The sequence below is a fragment of the Ailuropoda melanoleuca genome, chromosome 6 (genome assembly GCF_002007445.2).
Source record: "Ailuropoda melanoleuca isolate Jingjing chromosome 6, ASM200744v2, whole genome shotgun sequence".
In the NCBI taxonomy this organism is placed as follows: domain Eukaryota; kingdom Metazoa; phylum Chordata; class Mammalia; order Carnivora; family Ursidae; genus Ailuropoda; species Ailuropoda melanoleuca.
Window position 1 is genome coordinate 100,962,680 of NC_048223.1, and position 24,429 is coordinate 100,987,108.

General features: G+C 48.5%; 1 protein-coding gene across 3 annotated transcripts in view; it reads left to right on the forward strand.

Moving 5' to 3' along the window:
• CNNM1 (cyclin and CBS domain divalent metal cation transport mediator 1) overlaps positions 1-24,429 on the forward strand; it is a 50,394-nt gene that overhangs the window by 15,198 nt on the left and 10,767 nt on the right. The window contains exons 2-9 of one of the 3 annotated variants that reach the window (XM_034663122.1): positions 2,436-2,579; positions 5,651-5,791; positions 7,901-8,070; positions 9,608-9,707; positions 10,113-10,160; positions 13,286-13,348; positions 21,131-21,294; positions 21,482-22,646. In XM_034663122.1, coding sequence (XP_034519013.1) covers positions 2,436-2,579; positions 5,651-5,791; positions 7,901-8,070; positions 9,608-9,707; positions 10,113-10,160; positions 13,286-13,348; positions 21,131-21,294; positions 21,482-21,490 — 839 coding nt within the window. In that variant the 3' untranslated portion in view covers positions 21,491-22,646. Of the gene's footprint in view, positions 1-2,435; positions 2,580-5,650; positions 5,792-7,900; positions 8,071-9,607; positions 9,708-10,112; positions 10,161-13,285; positions 13,349-21,130; positions 21,295-21,481; positions 22,647-24,429 lie in introns of those variants that run through there. The other 2 variants (XM_034663120.1, XM_034663121.1) reach the window with 2 other exon arrangements.

A 24,429-nucleotide genomic window follows, 5' to 3' on the forward strand; every position in this document is an offset into this window, starting at 1 on the left:
GTACCCTATCTTAGTGTATATCCTGAAGGAGCTTATGGCCTGAAGAAGAAACATGGTCTGGTAGAGGACACGCACATTGCTAGTTACAAGAAGCAGCAAATTGTGACAAATGCTCTAATGGTGTTATCAAGGGTTTCAAAACACAGGCAAGGAGACATTGGTTCAGATTCAAAATGGGGCAAATCCGGTAGGACTTTCTTGAGGAGCTAGTCCCTGAGCTGGAACTTGCAGAGTGGAGATGGGGTGGGAGGGGACAGTGTTCACAAAGCCTTAGAAAGTACACACGGACAAAGTGGGGGTATTGAAGGTAACATGGCACCCCCAGAGTATCGAATGAGTAGGGGATGGCGCAGGGCATTTTGCCGTCTTGATAATGCCAAACCCATGAGTCTCGATTTGATTCTGTGCCTACTAGGGAGACTTGGAGGGTTTTTGAGCAGGACAGTGGCATGATCAGACCAGTTTGGAGACAGTTGAAGGAGAGGTTGAAGGTGCAGAAGAAATTAGAGACCATTCTTGAGTAATACAAATACCATCTTACCAGTTAAAATTCCTGATAGGTAGCTGTCTTGTGATTTGAAGTGTCTGATACAGAAGTTCATGTGTATAATTTTAATGGTTAATTATGCCTCCAGCAAACTGACTACTCCTTTTATCTGATATTTTTAGCAATAGCCGAGCTTATAAAGGGTAACACTGATAAAGCATGAACTTCCTTTTTATTTTTTTGGCAACAATAACTTCTAACTCAGTACCCTAGATTTTCCCCTTAAATGTCTCTTAGCCAAGGAAAAGAACCACCCAGATTTGCATTTCAGAAATAGGATTTGCAGATTAAAAGCAAACCAAGGTGAAGCAGGATTGCAGAACTGTTAGGTAAGACTCCGTCCCTACTTTAGGACTGAATCCAGTTACCTGGGTTTGCAATCCAGCTGTGCCACTTCCAGGCTGTGTAACTTTAGGCATGTTACTTCACCAGTCTATGCCTCAGTCCTTTCATCTGTAAAATGGCGGTAATAATGGTACTTGTCTCAGGGGTTGTTATGAGGATTGAATGCATCAATACAAACAAAGTGCTCCAGATAGTGCCTGACTCATAATGAAAGTTCAATACACGTTCACTATTATTACTCAGTCGTTGGACAGTAAAAATGCACTGCCTGCCTGTGACCCGTTATAGTTTACAAAGCACTCTCCACGCACACACTAGGTCATCCGAGCCCCACAGTGACTGAATGGCTACTGGTTATCCTAGTTGCCATTACTGCTCACAAACCACTCCAAAACTTAGAAGCACAAAGCAACAACCATTCTGTTATGCTCACAGATTCTGTGAGTCGGGAATTTGTACAGCAGGACTTGCTTATCTCCGCCTCACAGCCTCCGCGTCCACAGCTGGAGAAGACTGGATGGAGTGGCGGGGAGGGGTGGGGGGTGGGGGGACGCCTAGATTAGCCGAGCCTGCAGTTCCGTTGCAACACCGCTTCTCTGCTCACCTGCCTGGCCCTGCGGTGGGGTGGCTGGAAGGCCAGGCTCAGCTGGACCTGTCACCTAAGCTCTTACACTTGCATGGGCCTCTCCACCGTGGTGGCCTCTGACTTGGTAGAGCATCTCTCCAGAAGAAGCCACATGCCTTTCGTGACCCAGCCCCAGAAGTATCCTTGCAGACGCTCCCCTGTCCTCTGTTGGTTAAAGCGGTCACAGGCCCGCCCAGACTCAAGGGATGGAGATTTGGGGCCATGTTTTAAAATCACCACACTGGTATTATTCCCTAATTCTAGATGAGAAAATAGAGACTCGGTAGAAGTTAAATGATTTGCCCAGGGTCAGTTCACAGAGAGTAGGTGGGATAGTTACGGGGGACGTTCAGAGGAAGAAAGAAGACTTCTAACCTAATTCTTTTGATTCCAAATTCTCTTTCTTTCAATTCTTTCAATTAGATTATTCATCCTCCTCCAGCTTAGATATACTTGTTAATATGTAAAAGTTAAAAGGAAAAAAGTTAACTGGCTTTATGTATATTCATTTCTTTCAGAGAAAAGAGACAAATATAAAACTATAAGGTTTGGGGGCACCTGGGTGGCTTAATCGGTTAAGCATCTGCCATCATCTCAGGTCATGATCTCTGGGTCCTGGGATTGAGCCCCAAATCGGGCTCCCTGCTCAGGAGGGAGTCTGCTTCTCCCTCTCCCTCTGCCCCTTCCCTTTGCTCATGCTCTCTCTCTCTCTCAAATAAATAAATAAAATCTTTAAAAAAAAAAAAAGCATAAGGTTTGCATTTGAAAGGGCTTGTATACAAACTTCATATTTTAAGGAAGTCCTAAGATGAGTTCAGTCCCAAGATGGGTCACAGAGCAACTTTGTATAATTTTCTCATAAGGGAAGACTTCTAAAAATATTCCAGATGCTTACCTGGGACTTCATTTGTTCTCTAGGAAAATCTCACCTGGCCATTGTCCAGCGGGTGAACAACGAGGGAGAAGGAGACCCCTTCTATGAGGTGATGGGCATTGTCACCCTAGAGGACATCATAGAGGAGATCATTAAGTCGGAGATCCTGGATGAAACTGACCTCTACAGTAAGTGCATGGCCTTGGCTCCTGTCCAAGGTCATCCCATTTCTCCTGAGACTCTCAGAGCCGGCTTACTTTGACATACTGTGTGAAAGGGTGTTGGGACAAGCCCATGCATTGCTGGGTCAGCCCCCAAATGTTAGGGGCTGGCATGGCAAGATACCCTGGCTTGAGGCACCCCGAGTCACTGACAACATGCTAGCTAAATGTTTATCAGGAGGGAACCTATGGGAACTGAGCCAAGACTGAAAAGGAGACCTCCCGGCCTTTGGATGGAAAAGGGACTAAAGGAAACTGAGTGTGCCTTGGGTGGCCACCCTGCCCTTGTTTCAGTCCCTCCCCTGAGTTGTTTTGGTTTTGTCTCTTCATCCATCTAGACGCAATCCCAGCACTCTGTGGGGTTGCACTCTCAGTCGGCCCACGCCACAACATCAGCACGCAGCGGGACCATCAGGAGATCGCCCACACACCACCTAAGCCAAAACCTTAAATACCCTCTTCAACACTGCTCTTCTCCCTCACGCTTTTCCAGCCCTACAGCCCAGTTGCCCGTCCTCGCTCCCCAGCCCTGCCCTCCCACCCAGCCCCCCTCAGGAACAATATGGACTCTATGCAGACAGTGACTGCTTTTGGTTAGCCAGAGCCTTATCAAAGCTTGGCTTGCAAACACTACAAAAGCTTGCTTTGTCTGTGGGGTGAGAGTGTTATCTAAATCTGTGGGAGTCTCTAGGCCAGGAAGCGTTTCCTCCTCTGAATTTCACTTCATGAGACAGCAGTCCCTTTTCCCTACCTCAGATAACTCGTTCCATCCAGACCCCTGTCCTTAGTTTGCTAGAAGCAGCCATTGAGAAACCAGCTCCCAGTACAAAGAGCTTTAACACTGTAAGGCAGTGAGCAGTGCAGAAAGACTGCCTTGCCTGTAGACTTAGAATAGATCAAACCCAAAAGGGGGGTCAGGCCCTGACAAAACACAGTAAGAGCGTCACAGTATCTGGTATTACTCTGATACCCTGGCCAGGCCCAACTTCTTCAAATAGGGGTTAACCTCTACCGCCCCCATTCCCTTCTCCCTTCAGCGCTGCCCACCGCTGTTGATTTAGAATTCTCGGGTATCTCAGTAGATGTGTCGCAGAAGACGGTCCCACTACATTGTTGGTGGCCGATAGTAGTGATGGTCGTCTAAGTGAGTGAGCTCCCCCTCCAGCATTGGTTTTAACAACCTTAATGCTCCAAATACTCACTATTAAAATAAAAGGAATGAAGAGGGAGGTGAGGAATGATTCTCCAATGATGAAATGTTAAGTGGCATTCTGATGGAGGAGGGCGAGGGCAAGTTTAGGCAAACATGTCCTATAAAGCAGGTTGCTCACCAGTGAGAGCAAAAGAATCAATCCGATACCTGTATTTGCTGCTCTCTTGCTGAGCAATCCTCTTTCTAAAGGAGAGGGTTAGGGCTTTCCTGCCCTTATGAATAAGCTTCTGGCATGATTCCTTAAGAGCTGAGAGAAGGCCAAGGAACCAGGAATACTGTTTTTCTCACTTGACCCTGACCCACAGGACAGCTGAGTCTGCATCTTGCCACTGTCGCTACCCAAGCAAAAGGGGTGTTAAAGCAGCAGCCCAAATTCTAGATAGGCCCACAGGACTGCAGCACAGTAGAAGGGCATGTTCTGTCTTCCAGAAGGAAACCCAAACAGCGGGGCTGACGTGAGCTCCAAAAGGAGAAGGAGAATACCAGGGAGCCAGATTCTAGGGTCCCAGTTACTTGTCCCTAGGATTCATTCCCTTTAATGTCCACTGCGTCCACTCGACCTGCACCGAGAGCTCCCCCCAGCCCTGTCTGTCTCCAGGCCAAGTCTGGAGAAATCCCAAATGCCTTTCCCTGCTCCTGTTAGCACTGTGAAATAGGCAAGACGTTTCAAAATTTTACTCAAAACTAAGTGAAAGCAAAAGACACCTAACCAAAGAAAACATTCCCCCTACCCCTAAGAAAATATTTTTCTAAGACAAGCTTAAAAAAAGAAGGGAGAGGGGCGCCTGGATGGCACAGCGGTTAAGCGTCTGCCTTCGGCTCAGGGCATGATCCCGGTGTTATGGGATCGAGCCCCACATCAGGCTCCTCTGCTGAGAGCCTGCTTCTTCCTCTCCCACTCCCCCTGCTTGTGTTCCCTCTCTCGCTGGCTGTTCTCTATCTCTGTCGAATAAATAAATAAAATCTTTAAAAAAAAAAAAAAAAAAGAAGGGAGAAAAAAGTTAAATTGGAAAAAGCAGATTTTCTCCATCAGTAGCACAGTCCATCTAAACACCCCTAGATTTTGCCTGAGGGCCCCACCTAGAGAACCCAACTTTTTAGGTTATAGGGCTGTTTCCATTCCTTCTCCTTTCTTCTTCCCTTGATTTTTTTCTCAATCGTCTCCCTGGAGAGAGGCTAGGGTTGAAGCAGGAGAATTGTGAGTGGGAAGAGGAGGTGACCACCTACGTCCCTTGGGTGACATGCCTCAGATACTGCGCAGGGCGTGGTTTAAATCAGCAGGAAGAGGTCTGGTGAGCCCAGCTTTGGGGACAGGAGAAGGGCAAGAGGCGAAAAGCCCCTGGGCTCTGCCAAACCCCTCGATGCTGAGAAAGCTAGTCCCTCGTGTACGAATGCCGTTTTGTAAGCACTTCCCAGGTAGGTTCTGCTCGGAGCCCCGTAACCGTATGGGATGAGTAGCAGTGTTATCGCTACTTCTGAACCTCGTTGTGTAGGTGAAAACAAGCACACACTCTGAACCCTAGAGAGGCTGCAGAGCTGTAAGGGGGGGAGCCAGCACTGGAACCCCATCTTGGGGGCTCCAGGCCAGCCTTTCCCCTCCGCCACCCACACCACCTAAGTATAAATAATCCTGGGACCCGGCAGCGGCTCCCACCTTCCGTCCCTTAGTAGCATCCTTCTGCTTCCCGGGAAAGAGACGTCATGGGGTCACCTACAGTTGACACGGCACAGAAATTCACGGGATCCCAAAGGCTCTATCTGTCCCACGGGACTGTGGGAAAACTGATTCTGAGATGGCTGCCGTCGGTCCCCTGTGTCCCTGCAGCCGACAACCGGAAAAAGCAGAGGGTCCCACACCGGGAGAGGAAGCGGCACGACTTCTCCCTGTTCAAGCTTTCCGACTCGGAGATGAGGGTGAAGATCTCCCCGCAGCTTCTGCTGGCCACACACCGCTTCATGGCCACAGGTATGGCTCTGCCCCCCAACCCCCCACCGCCGCATCTCCTCCCCCAGCAAGGGAAGCAGAATCTGGAAGGTGAAACGCACGCGCCAATCATGGTAGTACCTCACAACCTGATTCCAGCGCACAGCAGAGAGGGACGACCCCTGTTCCGGGGGAGGGGGTGCCGTAGGTCGAGCGGCGGGAGGCCACATGCTGTCCTGTGCAGCCCCAGGCCTGATCTTCTAGGGCGGAGGTGAATACAACTCAACTCTGCTTTTCTCTCTTCCACTCAAGAAAAGAGCTAAAGCAACCATTGCTGCCCTTTTCCCTCCACCCCCTGCCCCCTTGCTTCCTGGCAGGAGCCTGAGGCCCAGCTCCATCCTGTTGGAGCTGGAGTGCCCCCGAGGCGAGGCGTTGCTGAGGAGGGAAAGGCCCTGTCCTACCCAGCAAGGAGGCCCGGGGTCGGTACCCTCCCAGGACAAGATGGGCTGTGAGCTACAAGTTCTTAAAATACAGACGTCAGTTTTGAATCTTAGAATAGAAAAAAAAAAATGAGGATCCAAATACAAACTTCTTCTTTTAAAGAAGGTAGTATTTGTCTTTGAACTTTCTAGTCTTCTCACTCGGGCCTAATTAAGGTGCTGACTTAGAACAATCACACCCATGACTAAATTCAGTTGTCAGTTAGTCCAACATCTATTTATTCAGTGTGGTACGAGGGCTAGTACTGTTCCAGGGGCTAAAAAATAGAAAATTTTAAATTGGAGCTTCTTGAAAGTAGTTTTCGACCTATTTTCTAGTCCTGAATACAGATTTCTTTTAACTACTGGCTGCCTGTCACAGAAAACAGCTGTATCTGTTCACAACATGATATAACATATAATAATATCCATTAATATGAAAATGTGTTGCAACAAGGCTTCACATTTTTGAGAATGTATCACTTAAGTAATTAACTCTGTATTAACTTGGAATTTCATTTCATTCAACAGATACATGTCATACCAATAAGTCAGATTAAATTCTCTGTATTTCATTTGATTATAGCATTAAAGCCTTTGTTGTTCACATGGCTTGCTTATCCATGCTCTTTTTATCATTGCTTTTTTTTTCTTAAACCACTTTATTGAGGTAAGATTGACATACAAGAAGTGGTACATATGTAACGCATACGACTTGAGGTGTTTGGAGCTAAGTACACACCTGTGAAACTATTCCCACAGTGTCTGCCATAAGCATATCCATCACCTCCAAGAGTTTCCTCCCACCCTCTTTATTTATTATTTTTTCTATATTAACATAAGATCTACCCTCTTAGCAAAATTTTAAGTATACCATACAGTATTGCTAATTACAGGCACTAAGCTATGCAGGAGATCTCTAGGACTTATTCATCCTGCATAATGGAAACTTTGCACTCTTTGACCAATACCTCACCATGTGGCCCTCCCACTAGCCCTGGCCAACCAGGGTGCTACTCTCTGCTTCTATGAGTTTGACTATTTTATTACTTTTTAAAATTTTTTTGAGAGAGAGAACACACACAAGGGTGGGGGAAGGCAGAGGGAGAGGAAGACAGAATCCTAAGTAGGCTCCAGGCCCAGCGTGGAGCCCCCCGAGTTCAGTCTCACAACCCTGAGATCATGACCTGAGCCAAAATCAAGAGTCGGATGCACACCGACTGAGCCACCCAGGAGCCCCGAGGTGACTATTTTAGATTCATCATATAAGTGATATCATACATATTTGTCCTTATGCGTCTAGCTTATTTCATTTAGCATAACGTCCTCCGGGTTCATCCATGTTGTTGCAAGTGGCAAAATTGCCTTCTTTTTTAAGTCCACACCCAACTTTAAATAACGTCAAGAAGAAAATTAAAAGTGGCATTTCCAAAATGGTGACCTATTTTCTCCAGGTTGCCAGCACAGGGACACACATCCCCAGAGGGTGTGGGGCGAAGCTGAGGTGCGCACTTGGGTGGAAGACCCCCCACACACACATCTGAGAGACTCACAAGAGCCCTGCCGGCTCGGTGCCCCTGAGCAGGAATGGAGCTGGCTCCGGACCCATGCCTGGTGTGCCCATCCTGACTCCTCCAGCTGCTGATTCTTCCTGCCTCCCTATCTCCCCTAGAAGTGGAGCCCTTTAAATCCCTGTACCTCTCGGAGAAGATCCTGCTCCGACTCCTGAAGCATCCCAATGTGATCCAGGAGCTGAAGTTTGACGAGAAGAACAAGAAAGCCCCAGAACACTACCTCTACCAGCGCAATCGCCCCGTGGACTACTTCGTGCTGCTTCTGCAGGTGAGTGGGAGAGTTAGAGACCCTCCCAGGGCGGGACGAGGGCATCTCCAGGCTGGATGGACAGGAACGGCTGTGCCTCCTCAGTGCCGGGTTCGAAGGCTCAGCCTGCTACCTCGCGGCAAGGCCAGATGGGGTGGGCGTTTGTCCGTGACCCACAGGAGGGGCCAGGTGTGACTGGCCGGTGTCCTGAGAGTGGTGGGACCTTGATGGCAGTCAGCAGTGTTTATGGTGGGGTGGGTGGGGATGCACGTCTCGGGTCTGCCATGCTGATGTCTCACCATACCTGACTCCCACCCACTCCTTGCTCTGGAGGTGCATAGAACACATTTACTCTCTCTGCCACATTTCAGCCTTTGCAGCCTCTCGAATCTTCTCCTCCTTAAGAGGACCAGGGAGGGAACAACTGACTGCATGAAAGAGGTGCAGCATCTTCCCAGTGCTCACATAAGTACCATCGCCTTCTGCCCCGGGTGCCTGGATAGGCCTGTCGCAAATAGCTGACACGTGCGGTTTCAGCTTGTGACGCTGCTGGCTCCCTGGCCCCACTCCACCATTAGCCCTGGCACTATTGCCCATCTCTTCTCAACAGAATCTCACGAACCCGAAATACAGTGATTGCCTTAAAATCTTAATTAAGCTCAGTTACCTTAGAAGTAACTCTTTGCTTACAGTCCTCCTACAGCCTGTCTGCTCTGACCCTGTAATGGGCCCCACCCCCATCCTTCCACATAGCCTCAAAAAATGACCTCCCTTCTCCAAAAACGGAGTCACATTCTTCACTGCTGAAAATCAACAAGAGTCCCGTTACATTCTTTATATAACGTAATGAGTTCATATAACCTACTGTCTTATGCTTCCTGTAAACTTAACCATTTTCAAGTAAAAGTTGGAGGGAGTTAAAGGTAGTGGCAAGAGTGTAGGTTCAGAAATGGGAAAGATCTGGCTTTAAAATACCAATGTTGCCACTTTCTAACTAACCCTGACCAAGTTATTTAACCTGAGCCTCAAACTGATTCACCTGTAAACTGGGGGTAAAAGCAGTATGGACGTCATAGGGTGGTGGGACCGAGTGAGTGTACATAGCACAGTGTCGGGCCCACAGATACACGCTACGTGCTGGCCATCAGCTGTCGTTATTCCTGCTGATGAATCAAACAAGCTCCCCACAGACTCCGATTTTCTTTCCACCGGACTCAGAGATGGTCTAATCTCAGACCAAACCAGTGGGTCAGTTTACGGGGCCCGGGGCTAGCTGGGGCCAGGACATTCATCACGGAAGGGCCATCAGAGCATGCAAAGAGAGGTGGTTATTCAGGACTGGGTGCTTCTTTATGAACTAAGCAATTAATGTACCGCCAAGGCCTACTGAAGTCGGAGGTGCTATTCTTGAAACGGATCTGGACAGACTTCACATTTCCCTGTGATAAGAACTTAAGTCCACCTGTTTGTTATCCAGACAGAAGAGCCTAGGGTTGTAGTCAGTAATAGAACTGGAAGTACTCGCACACGCCCTTAGTACACTTCCTTCTTTCCCCAGGGTAAAGTGGAAGTGGAGGTTGGAAAGGAAGGCCTTCGCTTCGAGAATGGAGCCTTCACCTACTATGGTGTCCCAGCCATCATGACCACTGCTTGCTCAGGTATGCCAGTTCCAAGCCAGAGCTCCTTGGGGAAGCAATGGGATATTGTGGAGAAGAGCATCTGAGTTCAAGTCCTGACTCCTCTTAGGGACTCTCTGTACAAGCCATTTAACTTCCTTGACTTAAGTTTCCTCCTCTGTAAAATGGGTGGAAGAGTCCTTTCTGATTCAGAGAGTTTGTTTGTGGAAGTACATGGTAGACTGTAACATTAGCAAGTGTCAGGAGCAGATAGGGGTATTTTTCCCTATGAAAAGACAAGTTTATTTGCTTTCTACACTTCCATTTGATGGCCTGGTTTTTGCAGGCTTACTTGGTGCTGGGGGTGGGAAGAAGGAGGGGGCATTCCCACAAAAAGGTGTGTGTTGTGAACTGCCTCTGAAACGCACTGCATCCTTCTGTCCTCAGATAATGATGTGCGGAAGGTTGGAAGCCTGGCCGGATCCTCGGTCTTTCGTATGTATCTCTCAAACCCCTCCCTCATCTGCCCCCATCGTTGTCCGGCCTCAGCCCACTCTGGGGACCTGGACCGAGCACTTTGAGCCTGGGCGGGGGCCTAACCCAAATGGTGGCAGCCTCTTTGTAATGCTCTGCCAGGAACACTGCCTTCTGCCAGGTACCCACAGTCCACAGGCGTTTCGTTTCTGTGTTTGGAATGTTTTCTGCTGCTTCTCTGCTCATGTGCAAGTGAAGAATGACAGGGAGGGAAGTTGTGAGGGGAGGGGCACCATTTAGTGTCACCTGCTGGGGAATGCAGGCAGGTGACTGGGGAGCTCTGGTGGAGGGTTCAACCTTTCCTTCTCTGCTAGGATGTAATTCACCCACTGGCCTGTACTTTACATGATACGGGTATGTCATTACTGTATCTGTAGGAAATGACCGCAAGGTCGTGGGATGTACGTCCCAGGCTGGCGCAGTGTGTCGCTTACCTGCTTCTCTTTCCTCGTCACCACGTCTTAGCTGGTGGAGAGGTGGCTGCCAGCTGGCTGTGCACGCTGATGCGGGGGGCTGCCACAGGGTTGATGGCTCGTTTGTTCTGCCCCTTCTGCGCTCTACCTTCTCGCTGTTTCCTGTGGGGAGTTAGCATACTTGCATTTAGAAGGCATGGCATTTATTGGGCTATAAGTGTGATCCAGAAAGAATTATTTCTCTAGATTTCTTTTTGATTCATGGGTCTGAATTTTGCATTGCTTTCAGCTGTTAGTGTTTACAGCGGTGGCTATTTTCATGCAAAATGGGGTGTTTTCTCTCACCATAAAAAAGATTTTACGGAGTGCTTTCTATTGGGATTTATCAGAGGATCACAAAGCTTGATATCACAATCCCTGGCGCAGGAAAGGTACCATTTTAATACAGAGAAACTAAAGAATTGACTTGCTCCAAATTACCCAGCAAGTTAATGACTCCCCAGACACATTCCCGTGTCCCGGCTAGTTCACAGGGTGCAACGAAATACGGATTTGAGACCCATCATGTTCCAGAATGCAATTTCCATGTGGAAATACAATTTACAGTGTAATTCATATCTTGGCCGAGCAGAAGGCTGAAATGAAGCTGATGTACCTGCCCATACCCAAGGCGTGGCCCAGTGTGAGCTGAAGATTTATAAAAGTAAAGCCCTGGTACATTATTACAGTTATGTAAGCCCACAAATCTCAAGCAAGGTTGATGAAGGAAGCATCATCATCTTAGAACAAGAACGCTGAATGGGTAAGGGATGGGCTACAGGAGCAGGGAAATCTTGGGTCTCTAAAGGAGATTTCTATCCATCACATTAGGGATTGCTCAGGGTAGAGTAATTCCTAGGATTCTGAATGTTACCTAGACATGTGGCCCTATTCTGGCTCTTTCAGAAGACCAAAAGATGGGCGAACAAAGAGCTACATGGGGCTCTCCCCAGCCCACCTAATATGGATGACCTTTTTTCTTTAAAAAGAAAATTATTTTAAAAGTCATGGGAAGCTGTTACCTGGTTTCCTCCCTTCCTTTCTTCCTGTCTCTAATTCTTTCTACCCATTTCTCCTTCCATTTTTTCCGTGAGACAGGAGTAAACTTGCAACACTGATCTCTCCTTCAAAACTGGTAACTAAAAAGGAGCATTAAACTCTTCCCCTCCCCTCACTTCTGAGTATCTTTATAAATCTTCAGAAGGAGAAAGAAATCGAATTAGCCAGTAGGGGCACGGAGACATTTCCCTTCGTCCCCCTCAAGCACTCCCCACTTAGTGGGGTACACTGTGGCATATCCACCAAGGCTGCCACAACCCCCACTTGTGCCGGATGCACCTCCAGCCCAGGGTCCAGCCTCCCAGCATCACTCACCAGCAATGAACCTCAGCCTACAGTCAAAGGAGAGTGTAAGGCAGTGAATTCTTATAGGGTCTGGGTCTAGTAAACTACCCCTGTCCTCAAAGCCAGCCTGTAGCTTTATTAGCCTTTGAGGGAGATAAATGGGATGACATGTTCGCCAGAACCCTGGCCTTGGGACCTAGCCTCAAAGTCGAAGTTGAGGTTATGAGTAAGTCACCCTGATTTTCCTGTGCAGGGTAAAGGGAACACAGCCAACACTGTCCCCCGTCTCTCGGATCTACTGCCAGGGAACCCAGGCAGATCACGGTGAGCCTGGGACTCTGAAGGAACCAGGCTTGAGCTCAGGGTAGAAGGAACAGATGCCCACAGGGCAATGCAGGCAGGGAGAGGCTGTCCTCCTACCTGTTTGGTGGGGTGTATGTTTCACTTGCAGCCCAGGAAGCTCTAGGATGCTTCTTGAGACTGTGGGGTTTCTTATCCCGGTATGTCTCACATTAGGGGCCCATTCCAATATTCTTTGACATCTGGTGTCAGACCAAATGATTACCAGTCAGGTAGGTATAAAGCTCCCCGACTTCCCTGCGTGTATGGGTAATTTCAGGACAATCACCCAGGGCAGCAGAGAAGACTACGGAAGTGGCCGATTTCAGTGTGCTGTCACTTGCAGCCTGACTTTATTTAGTCCCCAAGGAAGGGGCTCTCCAAACAATTAGATAAGAGAGGGGAGCACAGATTCCCAGGCAGAAACACCCTGTGATCCAGCAATGCACAGTTCGTCCCCAGCTCCTCGGAGTCTGAGTCAGGGTACGGCTTCCTCCGGCTGCCCCTGGCAGGAGCATGCTCTCTGCTTTTAGCTGCGGTGCAGGCGGGCAGATCCCTGAGGCGGTGGGGAGAGCCGGGGGGGCGAGGCAATGCTGGACTCCCAGCATCTATGCGGGCTCAGAGAGAATGCCATAGACACACGTCCCCCCACCCCCCCCAGGGACCCTGCCTGTTCTTGTCATCGGCAGGTCGAATCCCCGCTAAGATTACTGCACATCTTTTCAGAAGACTTTCAGCCAAGTCTGTTTTATGTTCCTGTTTCTGGAGAGTGATTTTGTGAGAGGATTTGCAATTTCCCTGTTTTCAGAGGCAAGATTCCCTTTTGCAGAGAAATGTGACATTGTGAAGATTCAAGAACAGACTGACTCACACACTTTGCTCTTTGTCTTTCTCCTTTTCTGTTTATCTTCCCTTTCGCAACTCACAAATCCTTGGCCCTTGACTCTTTAGTGCCCGTCTCTGTGTCTCGTACCTTCGCCTTCAGCAGAGGGGACTCTCTGGCAGGCTCCCCAGGTAAACATGCGTGGGTGTCTCGGTCTCCATAGATTCAGCGGGGTGTGCAAGAGGCCTTCGGTCTCCGTCAGGGTCCTGCAGAGAACTCGTCTCTCCCGACGGGCACTGCCAGGTCTAAGGCTCATCACACAGATAACGTGGCACAAACGGCCCAGGCATTGCTGAGTCGTGGTGTCACTTGTGAATTTAGCTCCCAGGGATGTCTCTGTGCAGATACAGGGAGAAATGAGGGGGCTCGGGATGGTGGGAGTTCTTCCTCATCGTTTGTCTCACTGCAGAATAGAGGGATGAGGAGTACATCAGGAGAGGAGTAGAAGGAAACAGCGGAGTACCATTCCTTATTGCTACCTGTTTTCCCTCCACCATTCATTCTGTGTGGCCTCTGCCTTTAGCTGACCGCTAACCCATCCTCATCTTCCCCGTAACGTTACTCTCTCTGGCCTTACTCATACAAAGAATATGTGCGAAAATTTCAAAACAACTTTTCATTAGGTTTAACCTCTGTTGTTAATTAAATAAAAGTTGCTGGGTTTCTTTTTAACTGCGTCAGCCAGCTCCCTCCTAGAACTACACAGTAACTCAAGGGCGGAGGAGAATGTTATAAATCTAAATAATCACTGAAGTGTTTATATTGTTTTCATGTCTAGAGGCTGCTCTCTTAGGCTCATGGAACAAGTAATGACCAAACCAAGAATCTATCTGTTAAATTGCCCTGAAGTTAGAATGTGAAAACACGGTCCAGTTCCCTGCACCCCCCATCTGTCTCCCTATCCCAGTGCCACAGTAGGATTCTGAGGCCCCACCATAACCTCAGCCAGCAGGAATCCACTTATGTTTTGCTGTCTGTACAGTAGACCCTCAACTTTCAAAAATGCTATGTCCTGAGACCTCAAAACCCCAAGTTTGCCGCTTCAGAAGTATTTATGTTGACTCCTGCTCTCCCAAATCTCATTTTCCCCGTCTAAAACCATCTGGTTCCCATGTTTATCTGTACAAGTTAATCACCTTCTCAAATTTCACCAAAATTTTCTCTCCCATTTAATGATGATTTTCCACCAAGAAATAACATTTTTCTCGCTTTGTGAGAGCTCATGCCTTCGTGATGATTCCAGACCAGGGCAGTCGATGCAGGATGCCAAGCTGGTGCCTTTTACCAGCTAACTGGTCTACTCCTGCCTGCCGGCAAAATGAGAAATGACCACATCATGGACTTCAGGATCCTTCACACACAGGGAGTCTTGATGAGTGAAGAGTATGGTATGAAGTTTCAGCCGCAAGGGAAGGCTTACATTTTTAAAAGATATTCAACCGAAAGGATCAAAGCGGGGGTATAGTTTCCTTTTAAATTACCCTCAGTTAACCAGGCAAGCCAGTTCCTTGTAAGTTTCCAGTTAAAGGAAGGTTAATTCTAGTTCATTGATATTTGTTATGAAAAACTTGATGGTAACCCAGTGTCAGACCAAGATGAAGGTGACTTGTTTCTGCTGTGTGACACCCCCACCCCCCAGGAGGTGCTGCGACTTCTGACCCAACCCTGGTGGGTGGCAGCTGTCCTGCGAGCTCTTTTACCTTCCTCTCATTTTCCATGAATGGATGTTCAACCCAACAAGAAATGGGTAAGCCGCAAAGCTGAGAGCAAGGCCGGCTTCTTCCCACCCTTGGTTTACCTCTGCAGAGTGGAGCAGTGGCGAACACAGCAAGAAAAAAGAAAAGGCGTGGGTGCCTTGCTTCTCCTTTGACTCTCTCCTCCCCACCTCCTTTCGTCTGGTCTCCTTTTGTCTGGCCTCATACTTGATTTATGATCCAAATACAGTTATTTGCATATATTATGTCTTGCCCCCATCTTACACAGAGGAAAGAGAAATCCTGGAAATTAATAGGGCCTTTAAGTTTAAAAAGAACTCGGTCATTTTATTTGATCCCCACAACCACCTCAGGAGATGGGAAGGAGTTATCCCTGGAGAACAATAGTAAGGAAACAGGCTCTGAAAACATTGAGCCATCCATCAGTATCACAGGTGTAGTGAGAAGGGAGAAGGATGAGGATTGGAATCCAGATCTCTCTTTTTTTAATGTCATATTTATTTACTTTTCGAATTTTTCCAATTCTTTTTTATTTTTAACAAAAAGTTTCCAGTTGAGATGAATAAGTCACAGGAACAAAAAGCAGAGCACAAGGAATATTCAGTGATACTGTGATAACATTGTAATGGGACAGATGGGAGCTACACCTGTGAGCACAGCACCATGTATAGACTTGTCAAATCACCAAGTTGTACACCTGAAACCAGCGTGACCCTGTGTGTCAACTGTACTCAAAATAAAAAAAGGTTTCTGGTTTCATTGAGACATAATTGACATATAACATCGTGTAAGTTTAAGATGTATGTGATAATTTGATACATATATATTGTATACATGGCAAAATTCTTTTTTTGTTTTAAATTCCAGTATGGCTAACATACAGTGTTATATTAGTTTCAGGTGTACAGTGTAGTTACCTGTGTCATTTTAGAAATAAAACAAATGAGCAAAGGAAAAAGAGAGACAAACCAAGAAACACTCAAACTGATGGTTCCCAGAGGGGATGGGAGATGAGTACAATGGGTGATGGGGATTAAGGACTGCACCTGTCTTGATGAGCACTGGGTGATGTATGGAATCTGAGCCTCTTAGGTCCTACTTCTATTGTCCTGGACTTGGCTACCCCTCTGAACATGGGCATTTTGTGCCCCCTAGAGGACTGTGACTTATTAGCATTTTGAAAGCAGTCATGCTAATGAGTTATGGTGCTCACAATGGATTGAGGCCAGCGGTCCCTGCACCAAATATTGCCACCATTATCCATAGGCAGTTTCCTTCTATTTGAGCTTTAGTTCGAAATAAGGAGAGCGGAGTGGTTTTGTGCATTGCTTCCGGAGCATGATGTAATTAGCCAGCTTTGCAGGTGCTTTCATTTAAAAAGTAGACTTCTGATCAACCCACTGAGAGTACACGGCTCCAGTTATCATTCCCTCTCCCCAGAGTCATTCCTTTTTTCTTTTCCCAGTGGAGATGATTTCGAGTTCCCCATGACAATCCTCCCAAATCCACAAAAGCACAGAGGCAGGAGAGAGGTCAGGAGCAGGGATTCTTTTTCAGTGTTCAATTGACATCTGTAACGTGCTTTGAGATGGATGGGGACCGTTTCTTCCCAGAATATACAGGGAGTCTCTAAACATAATCCTTTTACTTTGTGAAATGTGGTAAGCGGCAACATTCCTTTGGGTTGGCTTTTGTGTCATAAACATTTGGGAACCATTAAAGCCCCATGTAATGTGAACGAGTTCATCTGGGCTCCTAACTTGGGCTGATTTGCGGAGCCTACATTGTAGCTTTGACAGAGAGCTTTTGGCATTTGGTTGTCTGATGTTGACTGTTACCCCAGAATGATGAATTTTAATAATCCTAGTTTGTACTCTTATAGGCCTATGTAATTAAACTCCCCCATCCAGTTTGGAGAACAGAGATGGCCCATGGCACAATGACCATGACCCAGAGGACTGTTCCCCCTTGTCCCTCACTGATGCTCCAAAAGATAGAGGCCAGCAGCCACTGAACCCTGTTTCCCCCTCAAATCCCCAGACTGGAACGGGAAGCGGGGCCTTCTTCTGTATCACGGGTTCTGCTCTAGGTACAGGTGTCATGAGTGAGGCAGGCATCCCAGAGCTGTGTACAGGTTCATAGGGCCACGCCTATCGGTGCAGAGGAGATTCCGTTCAGCCTCAGTTAGAGTGTAAAATCCTCTTCCACCCCCTCTTCCACCCTAATTTCATCCCAGCGTCTTCTCCACCCAACCTCAGCAACTCCAACTTGCCCTCTAGGACAGATATCCCTTGCAGGCTGACCACACAGAGACAGCAGGAATGGGGTCTATCATGCTTCTCCACAGCACTTGCGAGTCCAGAGCAGAAAACCCTGCTCCCCACCACCCAGTCTCCAGGGCCAGCTTGAGGATGTGATGTAAGCAGGAGTGGACAAGGGATAAGTTGGCTGCTTGGCCTACCCCCTGGTGAGGGATTCTGTGGTCAGTTTGATCACTGTTTGATCTGTCCCCTCTTAGACCTCTTCGACTGTAGCTCAGCATTTTCCTCTTCAGTTCACTCCCCCAGCCTGGGCCTCTGCTCTTAGGAAATGCCAAGGGGAATTATACAACTTGAACTAGTTTGCCATGCTGCTGGGACACTCGTCTGTTACTGATTTCTTCTCTTTTTTTATTAAAAGCATTTCCATTTCCCTTGCTCAGAAACCTCTGAGTGTATGTGCACAATTACCAAAATGCCGAGTCATCAGCATCCTACCTATTGAGGAATGTCAGGCTCTGGGACACGAAAACATTGATCTTGCACAACACTCAGATGAGCTGGGACTTTCTTTGTCATGAAGTTTTTTTCCTTTTAAAAATCGCTTTTATAGGCCCGACCTTTGTAAGACAGTTGTATCTTTTGGCGTTGGGAAGCCTTTGGGATTTTGAATAAACCTTCAATAGCCTTGTTCTTACTTTAAAAAAAAAAATGCCACATGCTTCTCCTCCTAGCACCACAGTGATGTCGCTCGCATCTGACACGTGGTCCTGTGAGTGACAGCAGAGTGGCATGCCTGTGCGGGATGCTGGCGAGGATGAGAGCTCTGGGGGGAACAGGGGGTGTTTGTGGTCTCTGTTTCCAACAGAGCGTGGAAGTGATTGAGGCAGAGCCGTCTATGGATGGAAGTGGTCTAGCAGATACGAGAGGCCTGTCTCCCTGCCACCCTCCTGGAATGTGCCTGAAACTGTGATAGAAGGGATGACGAGGTGGAACAGCACACGTGAGGTGTGTGCAGCACGTGTCCCACCAGGCAAGGTGGAGGGTGCTCAGGGAGAGGTGGTCATTTCTCAGGACCTGCTCACACTCTCTCCACTTGTTCCAAACCGAGTTGAGGGTAAGACCCTCCAGGTCAGGGTGTGGTGTTCCAGATACCACACACACGGCAAAGAAGTCACCCTCCTGCAGGGCTGCCTGCCCCCCTTTTCCGCAGCAATTACCCCGAGGAAGTGCCATTGACTTACTGGGCAGTCACTGGCCCGGAAAACCACAGAGGGTCTAGCCGGGCCGGAGCGCATCCGCTTGTTTTCAAGGGACCAGAGGCAGAAATGAAAGGCACGTTCTTCTGCCCAGTACTGCTGCCATTTACAGTCACCTCGGTGCTTCACTCTGTTCTCCGTGGCACCATCACTGGCCTCAGGCCTTGGTCACTGTGGAAGAGGGTCTGTCCCTCCATCACCCAGTGGATAAGTAGGGCCCTAGAGACCTAACTCCAGGATCCCCAGTTTCATACGCTTTTAGTTAACAAAGTCCTGGTGTTCCCTGTGGCCTCCTCCTCAAGTTACTGGGCCAAAGGCCGAGGCCTCTTGGTGCCCTTGGCTCTCATTGCACATTCTCTGACTTTCTCCAGCCTCGGTGTTGGAGTGCCCTTCTATCTGCCCCTAGCTTCTTGGAGAAGTCAGCTTCCCCAGAATGATTGTAAGCTGCAAAGGAAAGGCCTTCCAATCCAGGATGATTTGAGAGCTCTGAAATCTTTTTTTTTTTTAAACAAAATGTAGATTCTACCTTAAAACTCTTTAAGGGACCCTTAGGTGTCGATTCATTCATTCTGTACATTTTTATTGAGCACCTGCTCTAGGCCAGGCCCAGTGCTAGGTACTGAGTAGACCGCAATGACCAGAAAAGACAAGATCTCTGCCCTCATGGAATTTAGCATTGAATTGAGTAGATGTCACAAGTACAAGCACATAATGAATTAAAACTTGTGAGAAGTACTTTGAAGGAATGAACGAGGGAAAGTGATAGAAGAAAACAGGGAAATCTTAGGACAGCACCAAAGTCTTCAGAGAATGTGGCTTTCAGCTGAGACCTGATGACTGAGACTCAAGAGAGGGGGAGGTCGGGGAGGTAGGGAAAGGTGGGCAGGAGAAGTGGCATCTTCTGAGGTAGTGAGGGGACACTTTGCATGATTGAGGGCAGCAGAGCAAGCAGGGAGGGGAAGAGAGTCCCCAAGATGAGACCAGACAGGAAAGCAGGAGCCAGGTCATGGGGGGCTTTTAGGGACAAAGCAAGGAGGTTAGGGGTCCAGGTAATTGGGACTTGAGTGGGGAACAGAGATGGGGGCCGACCAGCTTATGTCAGAAGTGGAGGTGAGAGGGCCTGGTGTGGGGTTCGGGGAGTGGCAAGAGTCGGGGGCGCCCCCAGGTTTCCGGCATAAACAATGGAGTATATGTGAGGGGTACTTACTGAGAAGGGGACCCTGGAAATAGAATCCTTAATTCTATTATCCTATCATGGCAGTGATTGTTATGGTTCTAATGAGAAAAATGATTCAGCCTGTTATTTTACCCTTCCCACTACCTGGTTTGCCAGACAAGAGTAACAGCTTGCGGCTAACAGACCATCAACCCTCAAGGACTCTCTCCAAATAGATGCTAATCAATTATCTTGACTGATGGCACCATTATCTCAGGAGACAGGACTGAATTCCCGAGGTTCTACCCTGAAAGCACAAGGAGTGGGATCTCTGAGGAACCAGACTCTGCATCCAAGCCCCTGACCTAAGTCTGTGTTACGAGAGGCTGACAGCACCCCCCCTTCCCCTTCGGGGAAAGAAATGCAGTGTGGCATAAGTTGGGAAGCAGAGGGGTGAAAGGGGCTTGACAGTCTCTCCCTCAGGTTTATTCTGTGGTTGAGATTATGCTAGGGTCACCTTAAGAACCTCTCTTCTATTGATTCAGGGAAGGTAGTTCACATAATCCGTTTTGAAACCAAGTGACCACTGGTCTTAATTGAACTTTCCCTAGAAGTAGTTCTCGAAAATGGGAAAACAAACAAACAAACCCTGACTCTGAACATTTAGGATTCCTGTGGGTTATCCCAGTATCCTCCTCCCCACTTAGGCCTAGATGGAGTCCTGCCCTAGGCCCACACCTTGGAGGACCTCACTTTGGCCCTCCTCAGTCCTAGACCTTTCTGTGGGGTGAGGAGTTCACAGGGCCAGACCCTGTGTTCTGCCTTCTGGACCACATTTCAGGTATGGGAATCCTGGAATTCCTCCCCTAAACAGCTCTGGGGGAAGGGAACTGGGAAGCCCTAGGGCAGGGGCTGTTTTTCCCCATACAGCCCTGTTTTATGTTTTCCGCTTTAGCAGAAATTCTAAGGAGGTGGACCTTGCCTTTCAGGTTATGACAGTATAATTGTCAAGGACAAGGATAGAACGTATTTTAACAGTTTATTAATGTGATTCAAATAGGCACCCATATAGTCTGTGGGCCTCTGCTTGTCCAGTGTTAGGGTAGGCCTGAGTTATCCCCGCTCACGCGAGGCACGGCCAGGATTGGTCATAGGTGAGGTCAAACCTGAGGGGTTCGCCTTCCTGAAATAAGGCCTATGAATGGAGTTTAGATCCTGGGAGACGATCTCTCCCTCTGGACTCACAGCACGGTCCTCAACTCCTGCCCTGAGCGCAAAGACCAGGACCGAGAGAGGCTGTGGCCGCCTCTGCCCAGCTCCTCCCTGGTAGAGCTTGTGGGGAGCAGGAGGAACCCCCGTGATGGGAAGGGTGCGGCCCGTTCTACCACCCGGTGTTACCATGGCCCAGAAGGCCTGCCGGCCCTCAGTAAATAGCCCCTCCCCGTCTCTCTTTCCCTACCCCTCTCCTTTCTCCCCACCCACCTTGCCTTGCCTTCTCTCCGTCCCTCTCCCCCGCCGTCTGCAGTAAACCGGTCCCCTTCTCGCTGCAGCGGGTTGAACCGCTCCGAGTCTCCAAACCGCGAGCGCAGTGACTTCGGCGGGAGCAACACGCAGCTGTGCGGCAGCGGCAACAACCTCTACACCCCAGACTACTCGGTGCACATCCTCAGCGATGTGCAGTTTGTGAAGGTAACCCCCCCCCCCCCCGGGGGGCCGNCCCCCGCGGAGGGCCGTCCCCTCGCCAGCCAGCCAGTCCCGGGGGCAGCGGGCGGGGTGCGCATCCCAGTGCCTGCTGGCTGCTCGTTGTTCCCTGGCTTTGTAAGGGCCCTGTTTTCAGTTATCTTGATGACTGTTCATCACCTGTCATTCCTTTAAGATCTCCTGATGCCCATTTCTTGTGTGGGGAAACTGAGGCACAGAGCAACAGGGAATTCGCTTGCCTGAGACAGGTTGTCAGCAGAACTCTTTCCTTTTCCTCCCCTGCCACTGGCACCAGGTTGCTTTGGTGTTTTCAAGATAAACTTGCGGGTGATTAATAAAGCAAGTGTTTAGAAGAAACCATGGTATGCTTTTACGCATGATGGTCTATTTTTACATTTTACCATTTCAAGTCTACAATGCAGTTGGGCATGTGTGTTAACCGTTAACCCTTTGTGTGACCGTCCCACCCTTGAGCCGTCGCTGAGCTGTGTGGCGGTCCGTGGAGCATCACTTTGCACAGGCGGGACAGAGAAATAGCGACGCTCATCGCCTTGTAGTTACAGAGGAGGGGAGCTGTTTCTTCATACTCCTCGTAGGGGTTGGGATTGCACAGAAACCTAGAATTTCCCCCTTTCTCTTGCTTCGATAGGTTTTATTTTATTTGCTTTGTTCGCTAGCATTCTGCAAACCGTTACTTGCTTGGGCCGGAGATCAGGAGTGAGCCCCTATTTCTCCAAGTCCAACAAAACACCCAGTGAGTTCACTTGGTAAATCGCAGGCTGGATTATGAGAGATGTATTAATCACACAGGTGGGAGGAGAACATGAGCTCTGATAATTTGAGAGCAGTGTGCGCTGGCTGGTTTTCTGTGTTCTAGAACCTTGCAGACACCCTGAGCTGGCACTGTAAGGGTGGAAGGTTACCAGAGGCAGGTGCTGAGCCTGGAGGGCAGGGTGGGGTAACTGCACGGTACTCTGTGCGTGTGCTTTACGGCCCCTTTGTCTGATTGATCCACTTAGTCTTACCACCACTCTGTGAGGTAGCTACTGCTGTCATTCCCGTTTAGAGATGAAGACATTGGAGCTTGACTAGTCTAAGGCCCCAGGGCTGGTGAGTGGCAGAGCCAAGCTTCAGAGCTGGGTCTGTCTGTCTCCAGAGTCCAAGCCCTCAAATCCCTGGGCTTTAGGGAGAGTTATGTGAAATCAGAGCTGAAGGAGCCCCAGGGAGAAGTGACTTTGGGAACTAACCCAGCAATACTCATGGGTCCATAGGACTGGAGACACTTAACAAATCCTATATGACAATGATGTTAAGCCTCAGAAAACTGAAGCCCATGATTCCCCTCCCTGCTTCCAGCTCCGAGGCCCTCTCATTGCAGACCTTCCTCAGAAGTGGAGGCAGGAAAAGTGGGAGCAGAGAAACTCTACTCTGCCCGCTCTTACTGGTTTGTAGTACTCGTCACATGGTTTGTGGAAAAGAACCTGAAAGTCACAGTATGGGTAAGTGGCTCAACAATATTGACTGAATGCCTGCTCTGTGCTTGCCCAGGCATTGACCAGAGACTGTGGTGAATGAGACCGTAAGCTCCTGCCTTTCTAGACCTTCCATGCAGGAGGGGGGCAGAGAGGATAAACAAGTAAACACTACTAATTTCAGGTAGTGATAAAGGCTATGAAGGAAACAGGGTTGTGGGAGGAACAGGGATTGGGCAGAGTTGGCAAGGGGCCTGCTTGCTTTAAAAGTGCTTATCAGAGTGGGCCGAGAAAAGGGGAGGTGGGGAGAACTCAGGAGAGAAACCACAGAGGCAGGGAAGAGCTCGGTGGCTCACGGATCTGAATGCTGACACGCGGTGCGCACAGACAAAGCTGATGCGAAATGACAGTGCAGGCTCACCAGCAGTGACCTGTGGTGTTCTTAGGCCGCTGGGAGTCCCTGGGATTCACCGGAAGTGCACTGGAGATTTTTGTGAAGTTTGTTTCTCAGGTCTTCCCATTTGTCTTAGTTCAGGCTGCCGTAGCAAGTTGTCAGAGACTGGGTGACTTCAACAAACACGTATTTCTCCCAGTTCTGGAGGCTGGAAGTCCAAGATCCAGGAGCCAGCAGACCCCATGTCTGGTGAGAGCCCACGTTCTAGTTTGCAAATAACCGTCTTCTTGTATGCCCACGTGGTGGGAACAGACGGACAGGAAGCAAGCTCTCTTCTTAGCAGGATGCTAATTCTATCCCTGAGGGCTCCCCGCTCATGACCTAACTACTTCCAAAGGCCCCACTGCTGCCTATCAGCACGTGAGGGGTTAGGATTTCAGCATATGAATTTTGGGGGGACATAAACGTTCAGTCCTTCACATTGTTTATATAATAAGTTTAGGAAATCAAGATGAGGATTTGGCTTGCTGGTCTGGGGAGGAAAAAGAATGAGATTTTGAGGCATCCTGTTTAATGAGCAACTGTGGTGAGCCCAGAGTTTTCTGGAACATCTCTAGGTGTGCATAGATTGGAGAGCACTTTCAGGGAATGTTTGGCGCAGCTCCTCAAAGAGGAGTGTGTTAAGATGAACACCTAGCATTAAGTTTGTAAGAATCTTCTTAAAACTGACAGGTAAGCCCTCAGACATCTGTGCCTAGAACATAAGGAAAGGGGACATTCACATCTAATGAAGAACATAAAAGGCAAGGCAGACGTGTTAAGAACCCCAAACCCGAGGCAGTTCTCAGGTGCAATTGTCATCCTCTTGGTCAGGCCAGAAGACCATGCTGTGACCCGGGGCAACTGAGCAGCACAGATCATGGTCCTTTTTCCCACCTCGACATTTGGACATTGAGAAGACTACATGTCTAAAGTAGAAGTTGAGGGGAGGCTAGAAACCAGTTAAAGTATTATTCAGAAACCTCCTTCAAATCACAGCCCACGTCTCTTAAAAACTTCAATTGTAACAGTTCTATAGAAGGGAACTTGCGGAGTTCAAGCTGTTGTTTGAATGCAAGTTGTGCTTTGTTTCCGTGGTGGTTTTCTCTTTTGTTTTTTTTATATAAGATGATGCACTTAGACTAAAGTTAAAAATTCCTTTCTGCTGATGTGACAGACTTGTTCAGGCCATTGTTTAGGCTGTCTTTTTATTTCCCT